The sequence below is a fragment of the Centroberyx affinis genome, unplaced genomic scaffold, assembly GCF_046629955.1.
Source record: "Centroberyx affinis isolate AG114_WGS23_722 - 3 ecotype Tasmania unplaced genomic scaffold, CSIRO-AGI_Caff_v1 ptg002163l_1, whole genome shotgun sequence".
NCBI lineage: Eukaryota > Metazoa > Chordata > Actinopteri > Beryciformes > Berycidae > Centroberyx > Centroberyx affinis.
The window spans coordinates 81263-99853 of NW_027280478.1; the positions used below are offsets into that span (position 1 = coordinate 81263).

Below are 18591 nucleotides of genomic sequence, written 5' to 3' on the forward strand. Positions count from 1 at the left end.
ACTGTAATAGTGTTTTATTGTTAAAATAACATTGATAACACAGTCATGTTCTGCTCCACTCTAGGCTGCATGTATGAAATCAAAGTTCTTACTGGATCAGCCATCAATGGGTCAAAGTGAACAAAAGGTTAAAAAACGTAATTACAAAAACTGAGAATATATTTTTCATCATAAATAAATAAATTTGGTAAACACTTACATTGAAATAACGAAAAAAAAAACTGCCAGAGGTGAACTAACACCAATAAGAAGTTATAAAAAACATTTAAAAAAAAAATGAAATATTCCCATGAAACATAAAAAAATGCATGACTGACAAGAAATGACAGACAGGTTTGTTTATAAACTGATAATACCACGATTCAGATGAGAAGTGTTTCCAATTGATTCCGAAGACTGAGAGTGAAGACATGGGGTCAGTACGATGTACAATTCACAAGTTAAGCAGATATGATCTTAAGTGCCAGCTCTGTCTACCTTCGAATTGGACAGACCAAATCTGAAGTTCCCAAGACATGCTTAAGAAAAATGATGTCCATAATAAGAAAAATGTAGCATACAGAACGACGGGTAAGGAGCCAGTAGCAAATTAAAGAAAAGTTGTACAGTACTGAGAATCTGGGAGGTTTAGAGCAAAAAGCGGACCCCACAAGAACAGAAGTATAAAAAAATTAAATTCCAGAGGGAATGATCTGTTGTGTTAGATTATCCAGTGTTCTCATAAGGTTAATAACCACTGCATCTAGCCTACATAGCAATGGAGGAAGGGGATCTTCCCGAATCTAAATACCTTGAGGTGTCATCACAACACAGAAACACAAGGCTACAGAGAACAGCGAAGACCTAAACTCCCTAAGCACCGCAGACCTACAGACACTGAAAGAAGCTACTTACACTGCACTGCTTGTAAAGACGCACCTCTGAAAAGCTTGGTAAGGCCATCACATACCCACACTTAACGATCTGCCACAGTTCTTGGTGGTTGTAATGTAATGTTGATTACATAACTGGTTTGGTGGTTAGTGGCTACATTGATTTGAGGTGTTGTACACTTAGGCTGCACAAATGGCTTCTACAGCTTAGATCATGTTTGTTCTCAGGAAGTTTCTGACAGTGTGCTAGAATTTGTAAGAAAATTGTCAAAGCATGTAGGTTGACTCAGTAGTGATATATCAATAGATGGTGGGGAGACTTCAGAAAAAAGGGTGAGTGTGCTACAAAAGACATATGACAAGCTCTTGGAAATGAACCAGCAACATTAACTCTTGGTTTGTACTCCATTTGGCTTTCGCACTTGGTGCTTTTAATCATAATGCTGAATCTACATTAAACTTGTGTTTTGAGTTTGACACCAACTGTCTCAATGCTCAGAAGTTCTTCCAGCAGATTGTAAAAGGATGTACTGACATAAATGCTAAGACTCAAGACCCCTTTGTGTCATTTAAGGCTAAAAATGAAAGAACACAGTCCGAATCCATGTCGCAGCCCCTGTGTTATCAAAGGCTAGCATGAAAGTACATTCATTTTAGTTTTAAGGACTCACTGAAAGAAAGTAAATTTGTTTCCCCAGCATCAGTGCGAGGGCATGTCTATCATCATGAGAGTCATTGTAAGAATAATAAACCATCTCCCTAAAACCACTCCCTTGAACCAAAATCTGCACACTGCACAGTATTGACTTGCAATATAAACAATGATAATGACCACTATTTACAAAGTATCAACATTTTCAGTTATAGTATTGTAATCAAAACATCCAGATCACACACAATATCCTTTCCAACAGGGGATGCTACAATGTCTATCAAATTGCTAATGACTAAAATAAGCTCTCTGAGAGCTTAACAATCCAACTGTTAAAGGTAAGCCTTGTAGGATTTTCTCCAAATATATCATTGTCAAGTGAATTGTGATAACTATTGACCCTACATTCTATAGTCCCCATGAACTGCTTCCAATTATGATATTCCATTATTTCCCTCTTACACGTTTTTGCAGCTTTCCAGTCTTGATCACCAGAAGGGGAAACTGAGCTGAAGAACTCCTAACCTGGACTAAATAAAAACGTGTGCAGCAGATCAGCGGGGCTACTATTTGTAACAGCAGCAGTCACTTTTTTGCTTGCATTAGAACGGTTCACAATTCACAACTAACTTCACGGCAATATATTATGAGAAAACCCAACATGAAGCATTGTTCATCAGATTAGTCCATCCCAGTTCAGAGGAAATCAAATTAATTGCATGGCAAAGCCTTGCTTAAAAATATAGCAGGAGAGGCTGTGCTTGGAAAGCCCCTTGAAAGATTCAGCTGGTCCCCATACGACAAAAGTCTGTTCCTGTCGTCTCTGATGCTTGAGCTGAACAAATCTGGGATATTCAGCATAAGGATTTGTTACTCTGTCTTCATAAACCTATTAAGATACAACTTATTCTCTCGTTCGCTTGAGGCATGTGAGTCCATGTGTGAGTGTATCTGAATTTGCATGAGACCATTAGGAATGGGAATTTAGATTTATTCCACTGTTGATTAGCTGAATGATATAAACTGTTTAAACGACTAGTCTAATAGAAAATGCCAAAATAGATACAATTAATCTCAACATTTGTCAACCTAATTGTATCCTGCCAGGTGTTTCCATCAAGTTAGGATGAACATTGAATGTTTTAGATCACTCCTCAGAAGTTTCACTTTTTTCCTTTGATATCACTTATTGTTCCACTCATATGCATTCCAATGTGCTTGCACACTCAGACTATAGCGATGCAATTAATCATCAATCAACAGCTCTGAAATCTGAACAGATAAGCCTTATACCAAAGACAAGACAGGGATACAATTAAGGAGCAATGCTGAAAATACATTTTGTTTGATGGATTCCAACACATTTTTGATCATCTATCTATCATCTAACTATCATTTGGGGCAATGAGGAAAGATAAGTTAGATTTCCTTCAAAAAGGTAATTAGCTCCATCAGCAGCAAGCTTGACAATAAACACTTGCAAAAAAAAAAAAAAAAATTTCAAATTTTTTGGACGCCTCATTTGTCCACATCTATTCAGGCCTAGAAAACACAATTTTCAAATTACATGACTTTCACAGGTTTTCCTTTTATTGTAGGAACCTTGTGGTAAGAAAAGTAATTAATATAGTTCAACTACTATTTTCATTGTCTCTGATTTCCCCACAACTAGTCGTGTAAACATGTAATCATTCCTATCCCCAGTGACTGTTCCCATCCCTAATGTAGGTTAACCATGTTTAATAAGATTGTGTGTGAAACTGCCTCTGTGGGTCTTTGACTGTCTATTGCCCTGTCACCTCTATAACGTCGTCGTCAGAACTACTACCACCGTTCTCTGTGGTCAGATGTGTATCAGGTTGGCTCAGAGCTGCCCCCAATAGGCTGGAGGTGGGATTGTTGAAATGAGAAAGGAAGCTGGATGCAGCAGAGCTGGGGCTGGGTGCAGGGAATCCCCCTGACCCAGAGAGAAGAGGGGCGGGGAACATTCTGGGCTCAGAGAGCAGGGACTGACTGTAATTGAGATTGAAGCCTGAGGACAGCAGACCAGCCATGTTGGGGTTCATCAAGTAGGGGGGCAGAGAACCTGATGCCAGGGAGGAAGAAGAAGTGGCTGCTGTTGGGGCAGATGACATAGGAATGGTGGTGGCAGTGGAGGGGAAAACGGCGGGAAGAGAGGACGATGAGGAGGAGGAAGAGGAGGAGGCGGGAAGGTGTCCATTCCCTGTGGCTGACTGGCTCAGCAGGTCTGACCCTGCAGAAGGGAACATGGCCTGCAGGTCACCCAGTGTCTGTCCTGGTGTCTGAAGGAATGAAGATCCGCCACTGCCGCCCATGAGAAGTGGGTGACTCATGTGACCTAGGTTTCCCAGTAGGGAGGAAGAATTCAGACCCACGGGGGGAAAGCTGAGCCCACTGCCCAGGGGAAGGCTGGGGAAACGTGCTGCAGCAGAAGTGCGTTTGCCTCCTACTGGCTTGTTGCCGTGGCTTTCAGTACTCTTGCGTTTGCCACCGCGCGGCTCTAACGTGGATCCCAGGAGGTCATCGCTGAGGTGCCTGCTGAGGTCACCAGGCTCACTGTTCTGTGAACTGCCTCCATCCCCTGGCGGTTCAGCTGACACATCTGACGGCGACGGCAATTCATTTCCTGCCACACCGGCAGTGGCATTACATGTGGAGACACTGTAGCGGCTGAGCTCTCGGAGAATCTCGGGGCTGTCAGGGGTCGAGGGGCGTTGCTCTTCGTCTGGGCTGCGCTGCTGCTCCACAGGGGATGAACAGCCATTACTGACTGGGTGGATTTGGGAACTCTGGGAGTCTACAGAAGAGAGGAAATGGTGTCATGAAACGTCATGAGACATGATTTATTCTTGAAAGGTCAATCCTGAAACAGAGCCGGTGTAGCCATATATGTATTAGAGATGTAATAGAAGCTCATGACATGATTCTTACATAAATGAACATTGATGATTTGTAACAAGTCCATCACAAATAATGTGCTTTGTAAAAAAAAATAAAATAAAAGTTACACAAATGGTATGAGCAGATTCACTTGCCTGTAACACTTCATATGCATTATTTCCACAATCATGGACACGATAGTCTTGATTTGTAAACATGAGCAAGTCAAGAGTTTCTCGAAGACAAATTTTCAAACTGCTACATACACAGTGAATGGGAGACCAACTGTTTGGACACAACATTACTCAGGGGGATTTTATGGGAATGTGGGCTCATTTTCTGGCTTGATGATGTAAAATATCAAACAGATAATTTATGAGTCAAAACATATTTTCTATTTTCTCAATTCATTATCAGTGGAGCAGCTCCAGTGTTCATCTCATGATGACATAACATCAGAGCTTTGGCTCTCTGGTTTCTAGCTTTGTTGAGATTGTTGTTCACAAATATTAATTGAACTTTTCAAGATCGTTGGAAATCTCTTTTGAGGTGGATTCACTGCACCTTCCTGTCTACTCTTCTGCACTTGTGGCATTTTGTCTGTATGATAGAAATAATTTTAACTACCCAATTGAAAATTAGGTCACTGAGGGCCAGTTAACTTCCAAATGCGCCAAATTGCTTACTTCAGGTCATTGCTAATCTGTGTGCAAACTCTGGACCTTGACTAAAGATGCAAAATCATTCACTTGTTGAACAATCATTCACTTGTTCAACAATTTTAATGGGTCAGACAGGTAGTAAGCTGTACTGCAAATGTATACAAGAAGAAGCAAAAACAGATTTTTTTTTCATTCCATCCAAACACTACAGTAGCCGATTTCACTAATGAGCACAACTTGAACTACAGTGAAATCAGATGGTGTCATGTTTGGTTGGAATGAAAATCTATATACACAGCTCACAATGGCACATGGCTGGAAACCACTTTTTTTTTTAACTGAGATGTAGAAATTTTGGAAATTGGGAGAGAATAGCCAGTGGTAAATATGATCATCTGTGTGTGAATTTTATGTGCAATGTAGTCACATTACAAAATGTGTAATGAAGCAATTACTGTTTAAAAACTGTTATATGAAGCTGTTATAATGCTGATTTTCCATTGTGTCAGGCATTATATCTTGATTATACAAACCTATTGTACCTCTTGAAGTGGCAGAGCCCCCCACTGCTGGTCTACTGATCTTTCCAGACCGGATAGCAAAAATTCTTCCATCATTTGTCCTTATGTAGGTACCTGTGGTGGACAAGACATGTCAAATCATAGAAACAATTTACTGAAATGCATTGACAGAGTCCTTACTGTGTTGTTGCCACTACCTTTAGACCCTCTGATGACATGGATGCTCTCTCCTGCACCAATTCGGGCCTGAACATCAGTTGTGCTGTTGGCTCCTGGGATTACAATATCTGTGGATTCAGACAAAATGTCTGATGCTAAAATAATGCCTCATGTCAAATGTCAATCCAGATGTTCCATGGCATTTGACACAAGAAAGAATAATTATGTTCTAGAGTGATATGTAGCAGGAGCACATTAATAATTACCAGTTGTGGTGACAATCCTCTGTACGTAAACCCCAGCTTTCTGCAGGTAGTTGACAGGAAAGCTGCCACCAGAGCTGGAGCCAGCCATGCCCATGACCTGGCGAGGCATCATGGGGATTGGGGTGGACTGGATGGGCCTGACACTTGCCACAGGCTTGTCATCTGGCCGTGTCATGGGACGCCTGGAAATATATGGGCTAAACTCATAAGATGATCATAAACATATCCTGATTTAAAGGTTGTGAAATTAAACTTCCACCCCAAGGCTCAGAGCCATATTGAAGCTTTGGATACAGGCCTACTACTTAGTATAATGCTGTGTATTAAATTATATAATATTCCTTATTATATTATATCATATTATTATATATGCCTATTTATTTCCCCATATAGTAAAGTAAAAGTTTAAATTTCACAGTTTGAAACTCACCAGCTGCGCTGGTTGAATGCTGGTATATTGTTAAGCGTCTGGTCACTGGTCGGGTAATAGTGGGCGTACGATGGGCGAGAGTACGGCACGGAGGCTCGCTTCTCATCTTCATAGCTCTTCTTGGCCGCTCTCTTCTCTGCTTTGGTCAGTTTTGATTCCTTCCGGTCCACCAGCAGAGACTCATGATGGAAAGGATGCTGTTGAGACAAATGGAAACAGGTCGAATTCGGGTGGCTGAATTGTAATTCAACAGCCACTTTTTCCAGTGGAGAGCCAAGGGGGGCTCAGAAGTGCCAGAGTAAACACCTTTTTTAATGTGCTGCACAATATTAATAAAATCATCATATTGTGATTTCTTTTATGCTGAATTGCAACATGAAATAAACTATAAATGCTGTAGACTAACTTAGTGAACAAGCCCATTTCATATCCATGTCAGTGTAACCCACCAGTACAAAACCTGTAGCTTGTCTTTGAGCAGGCTAAAATGTTCCACTGTTGGCAAATTAAATTGCTAACTTGGAAAAAAAACAACTTACATTTCGACTCATTTTAAATTATTTTACCAGGCAGACTGACTAAGAATACGTTCTCAGTTAAAGCAGTGGCCTGGGGAAGAAGTGGCATGTACACACACTTACATTTTAATGCTTACAATCTGACTGAGGGTAGCAAAATGGACTCCAAAAAAAGCTAAATTTTTGGCCCTAAGCTGCTCAAGTTGTGTTTCCTGCAGGTTGTAGACATGAGCGTCACTAGGCATGTGTACTGTACCTTGGTGATGAGGCGTGGGTAGAGCTGACAAGCTTGGCTGATGACTGCCTCCATGTCCTCTCGGGGGTCCAGGGGGTTTTTGGCTAGGTTAGGCTCCTCCTCGACAAAGTGCAGCAGCGACTCCACTTCCTTACGAGTGAAGTTCAGCACTGGGTTCAGGTCATCTACCACACGGTCTTTAAACAAACCAACACAATACTGGTTAAACACGGGCAAATCTTGATAATAGCCCACATTAAATCTGGTTAAGAATGCATTTATAGTGCTTGGATAAGCGCTTCATAACAGCTACATGGAACAATCATCAATGCTGGTTCAAGCCTTTTATTAGCCTTCCATTTGGTGTTCATGTTCCTATGTCATTTGTGACATAACAGAGGAAAGGTGCCAATTCAATAAGTGAAACTTAATACGTGTCCTTCTGGCAATTGTAAATTCTAACTGATACTGACTGAACTGACTGTGCATTCAGGTGAGCCATGAGAACTGGTTTTGTCTAATGTTTTCAGACACTGTATATTTGTTACACTAGTGCAGTGCCCGTTCAAAACATGCCTGTTCGGAACGGGCCGATTGCTTGGCTTCCAGTATTGCTGCTTGCTGCTTTCTTGAGAACCGCTCATCCAAACAACTGCACACTCGACACTGCGCTTTCAGTCGCCTGCTTTGAGCCCCGCTGTTGCACAGAGCGCTGTTCGCTTGTTTATTCAAAGTTTATTAATACTGAACGTGTCGCATGTCCAATCCGACACTGCACGTCCTTGGGTCCCCAGCAATACACCCGCCAAGTGTGAAGTAGATTGGACGAACGGTTCTCGAGATATGTGAAGGACACACATACAGATTCCTTGCTTTATAGTATGATTGCACCAGCCCTTTGTCTACCAGTCCAAGCACTTCTCATGCTCTTCATTACCTCTGCCAACAAAGTTGGAGGAGGTTAAGTTTCCACCCCAGTCTGTTTGTTAGCAAGATATCTCAGAAAGTTATGAACGGATTTGGCTGAAATTTTGTGGACAGGCAGCCCTTGGCCTAAGGTTCAGTTGGTGATCCAGATCTGGGATTTCTGCCATTAGGTGATTATCCTTTTTTAGCCATAAATATCATGCTGTGTTCATGTGCTGGTGGGAAGTCCAACATCCGGAATTTCCAAGTCAGCTTCTAAACAGCACTGGATTCACATGCTATTTTGTCAGAAAATCAAACCCGGAAGACAAATGATGAACTAACAACTAACAAACTCTTAGGGAGGGTGCAGCTTTGCAATTGGAGAATTGCATTGGTGGAGGTGCCATAAAATGCCTGAAAAACAGATTCTTCACAAGTACAAATTTCCATGGCAATACTCATGGCATGTCCCCCCCCCCCCCCCATTTAGAAACTGTAATTGCCAAAAACAATCTATTCAAAAAGAGTTTTGTACACCACCATTATTTTCCTTTACGCTGCAATATTCTAAGCATGAAATCGATACACTCACATTCATACACAGGCACACACTTTCTTACCTGACATGCCCTGTTTGGAGACTTGTCTATCATAGATCTTCTTCTCCAGGGTGAAGTCACAGACAAGGCGGTAAATGTGGCAGGGTTTTCTCTGACCGTAGCGGTACACCCTACACACTGCTTGGGCGTCATGACATGGGTTCCAGGAGGCATCAAACACCACAACGCGGTTGGCCCCAATCAGATTTACCCCCAAGCAGCCCGCTCTGAGTGGAGCACAGCAAATTAATTAGAATTGACGTTCCTGTCGGTGCTTGGGGGAAGTGTGAGAAAGAATGAAGAACTGAGACAGCTACCTGGTAGAAAGTAGGAAGACCCATGCTGCGGTGTTCTCTGGGTCATTAAACTGGTTGATAAGTCGTTCTCTCTCTGAGGCAGATGTACTCCCATCCAGTCCTGTAGAGAAGCAAACATCATCTCTTCACACCAAAGCACCCGAACCCACTTTAACTTGCATCATGGTCATTTTCCATTTCCATTTTCCACTGAATATCTTAGTTACAATAAGACAGAGCTGGTGGTCTGATGGTTAGAGATCCGCTTGTAACCAGGGTTCACAGGTTTTATCCCTGCAGCAGGCAATGAGTCCATCCCTGCTGGACTATCCTTGAGCGAGACACTGAACCCCTACCTGTTCTGAGGGCATCACAAATGACTGACTCGGCACTCTACTCTGACCTCTGGTGAAATGCATACATGTATATGTGTTTCAGAGACGTGCTTAACTTCCTAATTACACTATGTGTATGGTGAGTGAGTGCTCTAAATCCTTTAAAAGGGACCAGTGAAGTGCCAGTGAAGAATAGAAAAAAAGAAAGATAAAACCATGTTGTGTATTAAAAACCATGTTATGCATTATCTCTTACTTGATGCATGTACACAGTTCCCACAATCACTTGAACATCAAATTCAAAGAATCACAGAGACCTCATTTTTTACTCAGGATCACGACCTATAGTCAAAAACTCATGGTGAAATCATTCATTTTAAAGCTGCTGCTATATCAAACAAATATCCATCATAGGGTTTTCCTCAGGATGTGAAGTGCTGATCCTAGGAGGGAGAGAGGTTCAGAGAGCTGGGGTATATTGATGAGGTGCTATATTTTAATAAAAACATTTTTTTTCTCAAATCCACAAACTTTCAAGGATTTTCACAGCCCCTAGGAACCCTGCACGTGTTATAATGACTGACTGAATTAAAATCTATACGCATCTCAGAGGGACAAGCAAAAAGACAAATTCAAATTCCCTTGTCTACCATGGCAAATACATGATCTTAACCTTGCTTGTTTCCAGAGCTCAGAGCAAATTTGCAACAAATGGGAAATCTGTGGTGAAAGCACAGCCAATAATACCAACGGAATACAGACAATCACACGTTTGATGTTTCTATGGCAAAGACCACATAATCTGTATAGTGGTTGTTATGGGAACAGAGCACAGACTGGGTGACTCACTGTAGTAGTTGAGGTTGCGGACCCAGCTCTGGCTTTGGGTGTCAAACGAGGCAGTGGCCGTCGGTATGGGTCTCTTCGATAAGAAGTCCTCAATGACCGTCAGGGTGGACAAGCTCTGGCTAATGGGGACACAGCGAAAACATATGAATGAGGTATTAGAAATGCAAAGTTCAGTTCAGATTTTGAAATATAGTAGATGTCAACTGATCACAGGTTTTTGAAGATGGTCTTATATATACAGTATTGTATGGCTCACAAATCAATCATCAATTTTGCCATTTTCATTTTAAGGCAAGGTAGTCGCACTTTAGATAATAAAGTAGACACATCATCAGGTCAATTAAGAAATTCTTATTTAGACTGATAACCTGGCAAGAGGCAGAAACCTCTTAAGATGCAGGGGGATTTAAATAAAATAAAGAAAATGAAATAAAACAATAATCAGCAACCTAAACATTATATCAACCAATTTCCAACTGTTTCTAAAAGTTCTGAATGCTCTAATTGGCCCAATTAATTGGCTAAACCACACAATAAGTGTACCTCTAGTATAGATTGCTTCACGTTTGATTTGTGTTCAATGCCTGGTATGTTGGGCAGAGGACGTACCTGAAGACTAAAATCTTGTCTCCTCTCCTCACGCTCTCATCGATCAAATGGAAGAGCAGAACCATCTTGGCCGAGTTCTCCAGAACTCCTGTCTGGTAATTTGACATGATGTCCTTTGCCTGAGACATATCAGCAGGAGAAAAGGCTGTTGAATAACATGGCAGTGTTTCCCCAAGAGTCTCCTTCAGGCCCCGAGGAAAGTAACAAGAAACCCCTAAATGGGCGTGACATCAAAGAAAGCATTATGGCAAAGTCGACATATTGGTACTGTCACCATCAGTTGAATGGTGTGGAAGGTAGTTAACGTATTTCAGCATTTGAATTTTGTAATTGTTAGTTATTTGAAAAATAAGCTGTGGGCTCCGGGAGGATGGTTATTCAGACAGAGGAAGGGCTTTACATGAAAATTTGCTTGAACACTTAAGATTATGTACCTATGTTTACCCTGCTTTTTATTTGATTGTTTTCTGGATGTTGTATGCCCTGAACCTACTGAGCTGACTGCTTTTCCTACCAAGCTGGTTTCTCTATATCCTGGGTGGAACAAGCCATCATTGTACATTTTATTCTAGAGCTAGTTAACCGTCTAGATCTAAGTGCTCAGTCACTGGTATACCTTTACTCATAAGGATATATTTATAAAGTAGGGAAAGCTTCCTGACCATTTATTTATTTACTGTGTTTCTAAGAAAAAAGAATACACACATAAACAAGACTAGGTCAAAACCTAGTATATGGCTGAATCTTGTATGGGTGTGCCACGTGCCACGGCCGACCAATGGCGTAACTTCGTCACTCAGTCAGTCAGTCAGTCAGTGAGTGAGTGAGTGACAGACATTCGCGTTTATAGGGCTGGTCCCGCTGTTGCGGTCCAGCCAAAAAACTAGAAATAACCGCCTCGCGGTTGTATGCCTCCGCCAATAAACTTTGTTTTATCATTGCAAGGACAGTCTTTATTTATTGAACATATATAATTAATGTGATTATTAGGTCAACTTAAAGGATTGTGGTGTCGGCAAAAGTAAGTGACAGCACTTCCACCGTTTTTGTAGAATGACCCAAGATCGTTTTCTCAGCTACAGTGGTAAGCAAAACATTATGATGTCACAGTGAAGTTGACCTTTGAACTTTTGGATATAAAATGTCATCACTTCATCATTTTATCCTATTAGACATTTGTGTGAAATTTTGCCATAATTAGTGTATGAATTCTTGAGTTATGGCCAAAAACATCTTTTGTGAGGTCACAGTGACCTTGACCTTTGACCATCAAATTCTAATCAGTTCATCCTTGAGTCCAAGTGGACGTTTGTGGACGGATGGACGGACGGACAGACGGACGGACAACCTGAAAACATAATGCCTCCGGCCACGGCTGTTGCCGGTGCGGAGGCATAAAAACGTACAGTTCTTCCTGACTGTTTATGCATTGGAGGACAGTACCAGTTTATGATCTGTCTTCACTGCATGAAATCGCCTGAACCCTAACAAAGTTAAGCAACTTATTACTTTCAGTGAGTTTTAAAGCAGTGGGGACTGAAAGATGAATTTTCTACAAACGTGCTACTACTTGTTTATAAAGAGTCGGTTGTTGTCATGGCATACCCATTCATAGGTGATGACTTGATTGGCTCTATCCTGAATGGGATTGAGCGGTGGCAGGGGGTTGTTCACTTTGCTGTTGGTTGAGTCGGCAACTTTGGCTTTGAGGCCAGCACCAGGGGCGGGGCAGCGGGGGTTGCTAGCCGAAGTGATGTCATCCAGATCCAGGTCCTGCTCATTGGCCTGATTCTCCTTCTGCAGGGTTTCATAGAGGACGTCTGGATGATTCCAGATCTGGATCAGGAAACAAGAAAGCACACTTATTCAAAAAAGTGTCAAAACAGGATTTTTTTTTTTTTTGCCTTTATCGGATAAGTCACAGAAGAGAGAGACAAGAAAGACTGGGAGAGAAGGGGATGACATGCATCACAGGTCCCGGGCCGGATTCAAAACTAAGTTGTTGCGGTTAAATAGTATGCGCTTTAGACCACTAAGCCACTCAAAACAGGATTTTGATAGGCATATCCAAAATCTGATTCCTCTGGAAACAGATGAATCTCTGGAAAAGGTCAGCAGGTCTGAATGGACGGACCCAGAACCAGTGTTTTCTATCAGTGGCTCTTAATGGCCCAACAGCAGGTGCAAGGAAAGTCTCACCTTGCAGCAGACACAGAAGGCCTTGAGTGGGTTGAGACCGAGCCAGCCACTGTTCCCAGCCTCCCGGAAGCGGTTCATGAATTCGGTGTAGAGTGCCCTCTGGATATGAGACAGCCGCACCAAGATGACATGCTCCTCCTTGGAGGGAAGCTGGTCCCGCAGCACATCATGACCACGTCTGGAACCCAGAAAAACACCATCAAGAACCCAAACAAGTTAGAATGTTCTACATAGGAGAGGAAACTATGATTTTCTTTTCATGATATCCCATTTCTAAATCCAGTTACTGACAGCAAGCTCACCTCTGGACAAAGCCCTCCAGCAGGCTGTGCAGCACGTGGCTGCGGTAGCGCATCAGACGGACATCTTGAGGTGTGCTGTCCACACACTGCCCATTCAGAATGGGACGCTCAAACATGTTGCTGAACTCCTGACGCGTGCCTAAGAAGTCAGGCCTAACAAAGTCCACCATGCACCAGTACTCAATGAGGTTGTTCTGCAATGGGTAGCCCGTCAGAACCACTCTGCGCCGTGAGCGGATGTTCTTTAGGGCCTGCGATGTGTTGGCATGGCAGTTCTTAATGCGATGACCCTCGTCACAGATCACCACATCTGGGCCAGGCCGTGCAAGGGCCTTTTCAATACCTGTATAGAAAAAAGAAGAGAAGATAATTATTATTTTTGTGACCTCAGTCTGATAATTATCCCCCAGGAAACCTTCCATAGCACACTAACATAAACAATGCCATTTTACATGTTGCTTCCCTTAAACTAAAAACTTTTCTGACCTTTCATGAGCTCCTGCTGTCTATCTTCCTCATCCAGGTCAATGATGATTGGCCCTGCAGGCTTCTTAGACTTCCTCTTCCGGCCCATGACGAAGCTCTTCTTCATGGACAGCAGGCGGTACATCTCATAACCCATGAGCAGCACCCCACCATCTCTGGACCAGTCCTCCACAACCTTGGCCCTGGCCAGCGTCGTCCTGCAGGTCACACACACCCAGTATGATTAACAGATCAAATGTTGGCTAATGAGTACCTAACTTTGCACACACACACACACAATATGGCATGTTACATACTTGTGCTCATCGTTGAGAATGTAAACTTTGAATGTGCGGCCTGCGACAAATGCAGGGTCAGTGTCAGGAGAAATGGCTTCTTGGGGGGGAAGCCAGAGGTTAAACTCTGTCAGCCAGTTCTGAAGTGTGTTCACCTGGCGCATGGGGATGAAAGAGTAAAGAGTTTAATTTCACAAAAATAAGATACTGAGTTCAGTGTACATACATGTGCATACATGTGCATATGCTGGAGCGAATACACCACTCATATGTTCAACATGCCACTCACACAGAATACTCACAGGGACAATGGCCAACACAGTGTGCGCTCCGGTATGCCTCAGTAGGATGTCTATGAAGGAAATGACCTGCAGAGTCTTGCCCAATCCCATGCTGTGAGCAAGGATGCAGCCAAAGCCACTACTGGTCTTATACCGCTCCAGAGACTCAATCAGGTTATCATACAGAAACCGGATACCCCCAACCTTAGAAATGAGGGAGATGAATGTTAGTGGGAAAACAAGCTTGACTGTGTGTGAGAGAGACATTAAAAGGAAACTGAAAGTCAAAACAGTTGTAGGTCTGTTCCAGAAACTCCATTAAGAACATGGAAATGGCAGTGCTCCAAAAAACATTTAAAAAATAAGGCAAAAAGGCCTCAAATATACCACATTTTATGGAGTAGGTGGAGGTGTTTAAGAGTATTCTGATTGAGAGTTAGAGAGAGTCAGAGAGTGAGATGGCGAGCATAGAGATTGCATACCTGGTGAGGTTTGACGGCGCGGGCCAGTTGTGGGGCGAGGTAAAGGTCCTCCTCCTCTGCAGGGTGGTTGATGTTGACCAGCACTCTACCCTGGGCATCAGGCTGGTTCAGTGCGTCGTTGACGTGCGCCCCGCTGCTCTCCTCTGTTCCCGCGCTTCCCTCAGCCTCTTCATCAGCCGACTCACTGCTAATCTGCAGGGCATCCTCGTCCCCGGAACTCAGCTCAATTACATCTATGTCAACATTGATGAAATAAGCACTGTATCAGAACATGCTCAAAACTCAAAAAATAAGGTGAGATTGTAAGAGTGTCGTATCCAACTAAATATTACTTATCTATGATGTCTCAAGCTTTTGTTGAATACATCTTTGAGCAAAGAGAGAAAAGCATGAAGTGTTTTAACTGATCTCTATCCGTCTTACCATCTCTGATGGCATGTACAGGCAGCATAGGCTCCTCTTTTTCCTCTTCCTCACCACTGCTATCCAGACAGATCACATCCTGCTTGTTCAGGAGAGCGGGTACCAACTGAGATACTTCCCCTAACCTAGAAGCTGTTTCACCTGCTGAAGAGGTGGGAAAGGATAGGGAAACTTAGGAGAGAAGGCAGAGCAAAGCAAAGCAGCAAATGAATGGAAAGACAGTTAGCTTAAAAAATAAGACTGAGGTGTGAGAATATTCTGAAGTGGTATGTACGAGGATATCAAACAGAAATATGATTAGGAATGTAAGGCGGAAGAACAATCCAGAGTTGCATCTTTGTTGATAGAGGGACAGTCACCTATTTGAGAGTCTGAGACAGGTGGGGCTGGTGTAGGGAAGTCCTTCCTCTGCTGCTCCAGACGTTTCCGCCTCTCCAGCTCTTCCTGCTGGGCAGCCTTGGTCCCCGCCTCCAGCTGATGCTCTTTCAGCAGCTTTCTATAAAAGGAGAAGGGAGGAGAAAGTCAGGTTACAGAGAAAATGTTTGCAATACATATGTCAGTAAATATCAAATAGGAGAATGTACCTGATATTCTTCCTCATGTGTGCAGGCTTTGATGGCTTGGAGAGTTTGGAGCCTTTTGAAGACTTAGAGGATTTTGATAATTTAGAGGCCTTTTGTTTCTTTGTTTTGCTGGCAGGTGGCTTGCTGTGGCTTGAGTTCTCTGGACTGGTTGGAGGCTGCGATCGAGAGGCAGGTCTGGAAGGAGCTCTGGAGGAGGGGCGGGACGCAGGCTGAGATGGAGGCTCAGAGGAAGGCTCTCCGGAGGTAGCTGAAGGGGAGTCCCCGCCATCCTGAGCTGTTTCTGCATTGTCCTGGGCACTCAAAGGTTGCTCTGTGAGAGAGAGTACATCATGAAGTCTTCAATAACTAAAACCCTAGCTGGGTAACGAGGACTGCAGAGCTCCGTTGCACAGTGTGGCGTTGCTAAGTTTTGACAAAAGAATTTGGATCTATCAGACTCTCCTCAAACTGATTCTGCCTGTACTGTTTGCATTTTGAGGAAGGCTTGTCTCTGGTGCACCACTGTTGCATGCTTTTTTATTCTTATGCATGGAATTTGCCAATAAAATGAACAAACTCCTTCTAAGAAACACTGGCTTGGATTCTTTAAGTTATGCTATTTTAAGGGCTACTAAAATTCTTAATGTCATGAGGAGATCAGAAGTCATCACTGAAAATAGAAGACTTTAATTTTAACTAAACTCATTGATTTATTAGGCAACACTCCTATGTCTTCAGCCTTTTTCCCTAATTTGTGAGCACACTGGAATGCACTGAAATAGAATAATACAAGGTGTGTCGAGAGAGAGACTTTTTTTGTCACTAACCAGCTGTATCATCTTCGTCATCTCCATCATTTTCGTCCTCATCTTCCTCCATGTCTTCTTCATCCTCTTCATTTTCCAGATCCTCCTCTTCGCTGTTAAGGCTGGGCTCCAGGTCACTTTCTGAAATTGCCTCTTCAGACATGGCGTCCTACGGGGCTCTGAGAGTATTACCTACACACCCTCATCAGGAGCCCTGAAACAAACATAACACATCACATCTTTACATTACAACATTATACCTAAGCACTTCATCCTTTCAGACATTATCAAAACCTGCCAAACCCAGGTATCACCAAATAAAGGACTAGGAAATAGGAAATAAAAGGACTGCTGTTGAGAAAATGAAGAAGGGGAAACATTGATAATGCTGCAAACAGTACAACTTAGATGGGGATTATGACCGTAATAATAATGAGTGTAGTGAGGCCTGCAGAACGTTATCTATCATCATAAGAGTGCTGGACTACATATGTAAACGTAATTGATTGTAACATGTTGTTACTCTATGCAAGTTCACTGGACACCCCGATACCCTTTCCATCACTGCTGGCCTATTGCAGCTGAACCCCCTTTCTTTTGAGTCATGGCAATAGCGCTCATATGTTTAACGTATAGTATAGATATATAACGTATAGATCACAGTGTAAATGTCTTGCATCTAGCTCCAGGGTTGGAGGAATTTAAGAACCTTTAATCATTGCGAAATTCCGTGCTGAAAATTGGAGTTACATGACGTGAACCATGCCATGGGAGGGACTTCATCCAATACAACAGCTTGTGAGCCGAGGATGGAGATTAGCAAATAGCGTTAAGCTAACTGCGCAGACACCCTGTTATGTTGTTGTTATTGGTAACACTGGCAACATTCATCCGTCGTTAATTAGCTCGCTACGCTGGCTAACTAACTACTAAATAAATATAATTGCTATTGTGTTACTATAAGTCCCAAGACCAATATGCTAGTTACACAACAATGAACGTAATTTCAAACGCCAAAAACACGCAACGTCCATTGTCCATCCATGGCAGCAAAACAGGGTGGCTGGTCGGCAAAGAGGCTCGCAAGCAACGGCTCTATCGTTCGCTAACCAACTGGCTTGTTGGCTATCATAGCTAGCAATCTAACATTGTGTATGTGTATCGTTACTTGCCGTTAGCTAAGTTACAAGGCTAACGCTTTAAGCTAACTAAGAAGCGTTAGCAAGATACGAAGTTCAAACATCAAGCTGTTGTTGGGCTGCGGTCTTACCTCGTGTACGGTTACGCTATTCCTTCGAGAAACCTCGGTGTTAATGCCTGCAATTGATTACTATTCAATTAATATGAGCGGTAATTGTGTAAATGAACTGGTAAAGGTTGCTAATTTCCCAGTTTTTGCAGTGTGACCATAAAGATCGTCCCCGCAAAAATGGGGAAGTGGTTAATCCAACCGAAGGTTCCGGGGGTAAGTGGGGGCCCGGTGGCTTCAAAATGTGGGTCCACCGTCTCTGGTCCTGACTCACTGGAGGCTCCAAGGGATTAAACATAATAATTATCCTGGGATTAAACCAATAAAATAAAATAAAAGAATCAGCTCAGTCACAACTACAACTTTCCCAGGGTTCGCAATCCCTCATGTCTATTATCTTTATTTTGTGGTCGGCTATACCTCCAAAAGACCCCAAATTACATGTCACTGTATTCCAACCAGTAGCATCCCTATTCCGATTTTTGCCCGGACGATTTACACTATAAATATGATATACTACCTAACAACTGGAAATTTCCCACATCCCACGTGTACTGCCCTTCACGGATTTTGACAGGTTGACCTCCACTTCTGTGGGTGTTCCCCCTAAATTACGATCTTCTTCTCTTATCTGCAGTAGTGATAGCTTCAGCCAGTGCTGTACAGCACTTTGGAAGGAAAAAAAAAAAGTTAATTAATGGCCACATTCCTA

The 18591-nt window shown here is 42.7% G+C and overlaps 1 protein-coding gene across 3 annotated transcripts; it reads right to left on the bottom strand.

The window, feature by feature from the left end:
* Positions 1 to 23: 23 nt before the first annotated feature.
* rad54l2 (RAD54 like 2) lies at positions 24 to 18020 on the bottom strand. Of its 3 annotated transcripts, none has more exons than XM_071532125.1 (22): positions 17901 to 18020; positions 16652 to 16844; positions 15846 to 16155; positions 15621 to 15757; positions 15262 to 15405; positions 14839 to 15071; positions 14378 to 14560; positions 14097 to 14230; positions 13801 to 13997; positions 13315 to 13657; positions 13013 to 13190; positions 12419 to 12649; positions 10814 to 10932; positions 10205 to 10323; positions 9042 to 9141; positions 8746 to 8951; positions 7238 to 7413; positions 6464 to 6660; positions 6034 to 6215; positions 5806 to 5895; positions 5621 to 5722; positions 24 to 4342 (listed from the first exon to the last, which is right to left on the bottom strand). In XM_071532125.1, exons 2-22 carry the CDS (start codon positions 16791 to 16793, stop codon positions 3309 to 3311), a joined length of 4557 nt encoding a protein of 1518 aa, XP_071388226.1. In that variant the 5' UTR covers positions 16794 to 16844; positions 17901 to 18020; the 3' UTR covers positions 24 to 3308. The 3 variants fall into 3 exon arrangements, with proteins under 3 accessions (XP_071388226.1, XP_071388225.1, XP_071388224.1); XM_071532124.1 differs by having other exon boundaries at positions 5630 to 5722; positions 15262 to 15432; XM_071532123.1 differs by having other exon boundaries at positions 15262 to 15432.
* Between the last annotated feature and the right edge of the window lie 571 nt (positions 18021 to 18591).

Bases quoted from the DNA above. Each gene is read 5' to 3' on its own strand.
- rad54l2 (XM_071532123.1), bottom strand. From the start codon at position 16,793: ATGTCTGAAGAGGCAATTTCAGAAAGTGACCTGGAGCCCAGCCTTAAC. The intron at 15,433-15,620 runs GTGACTGTCCCT...TTCTCTCCTAAG, and splicing joins TGTCTCAGACTCTCAAATAG to TTTCCCTATCCTTTCCCACC. The intron at 10,933-12,418 runs GTATGCCATGAC...GATATGTCTCAG, and splicing joins AAGTCATCACCTATGAATGG to GCAAAGGACATCATGTCAAA.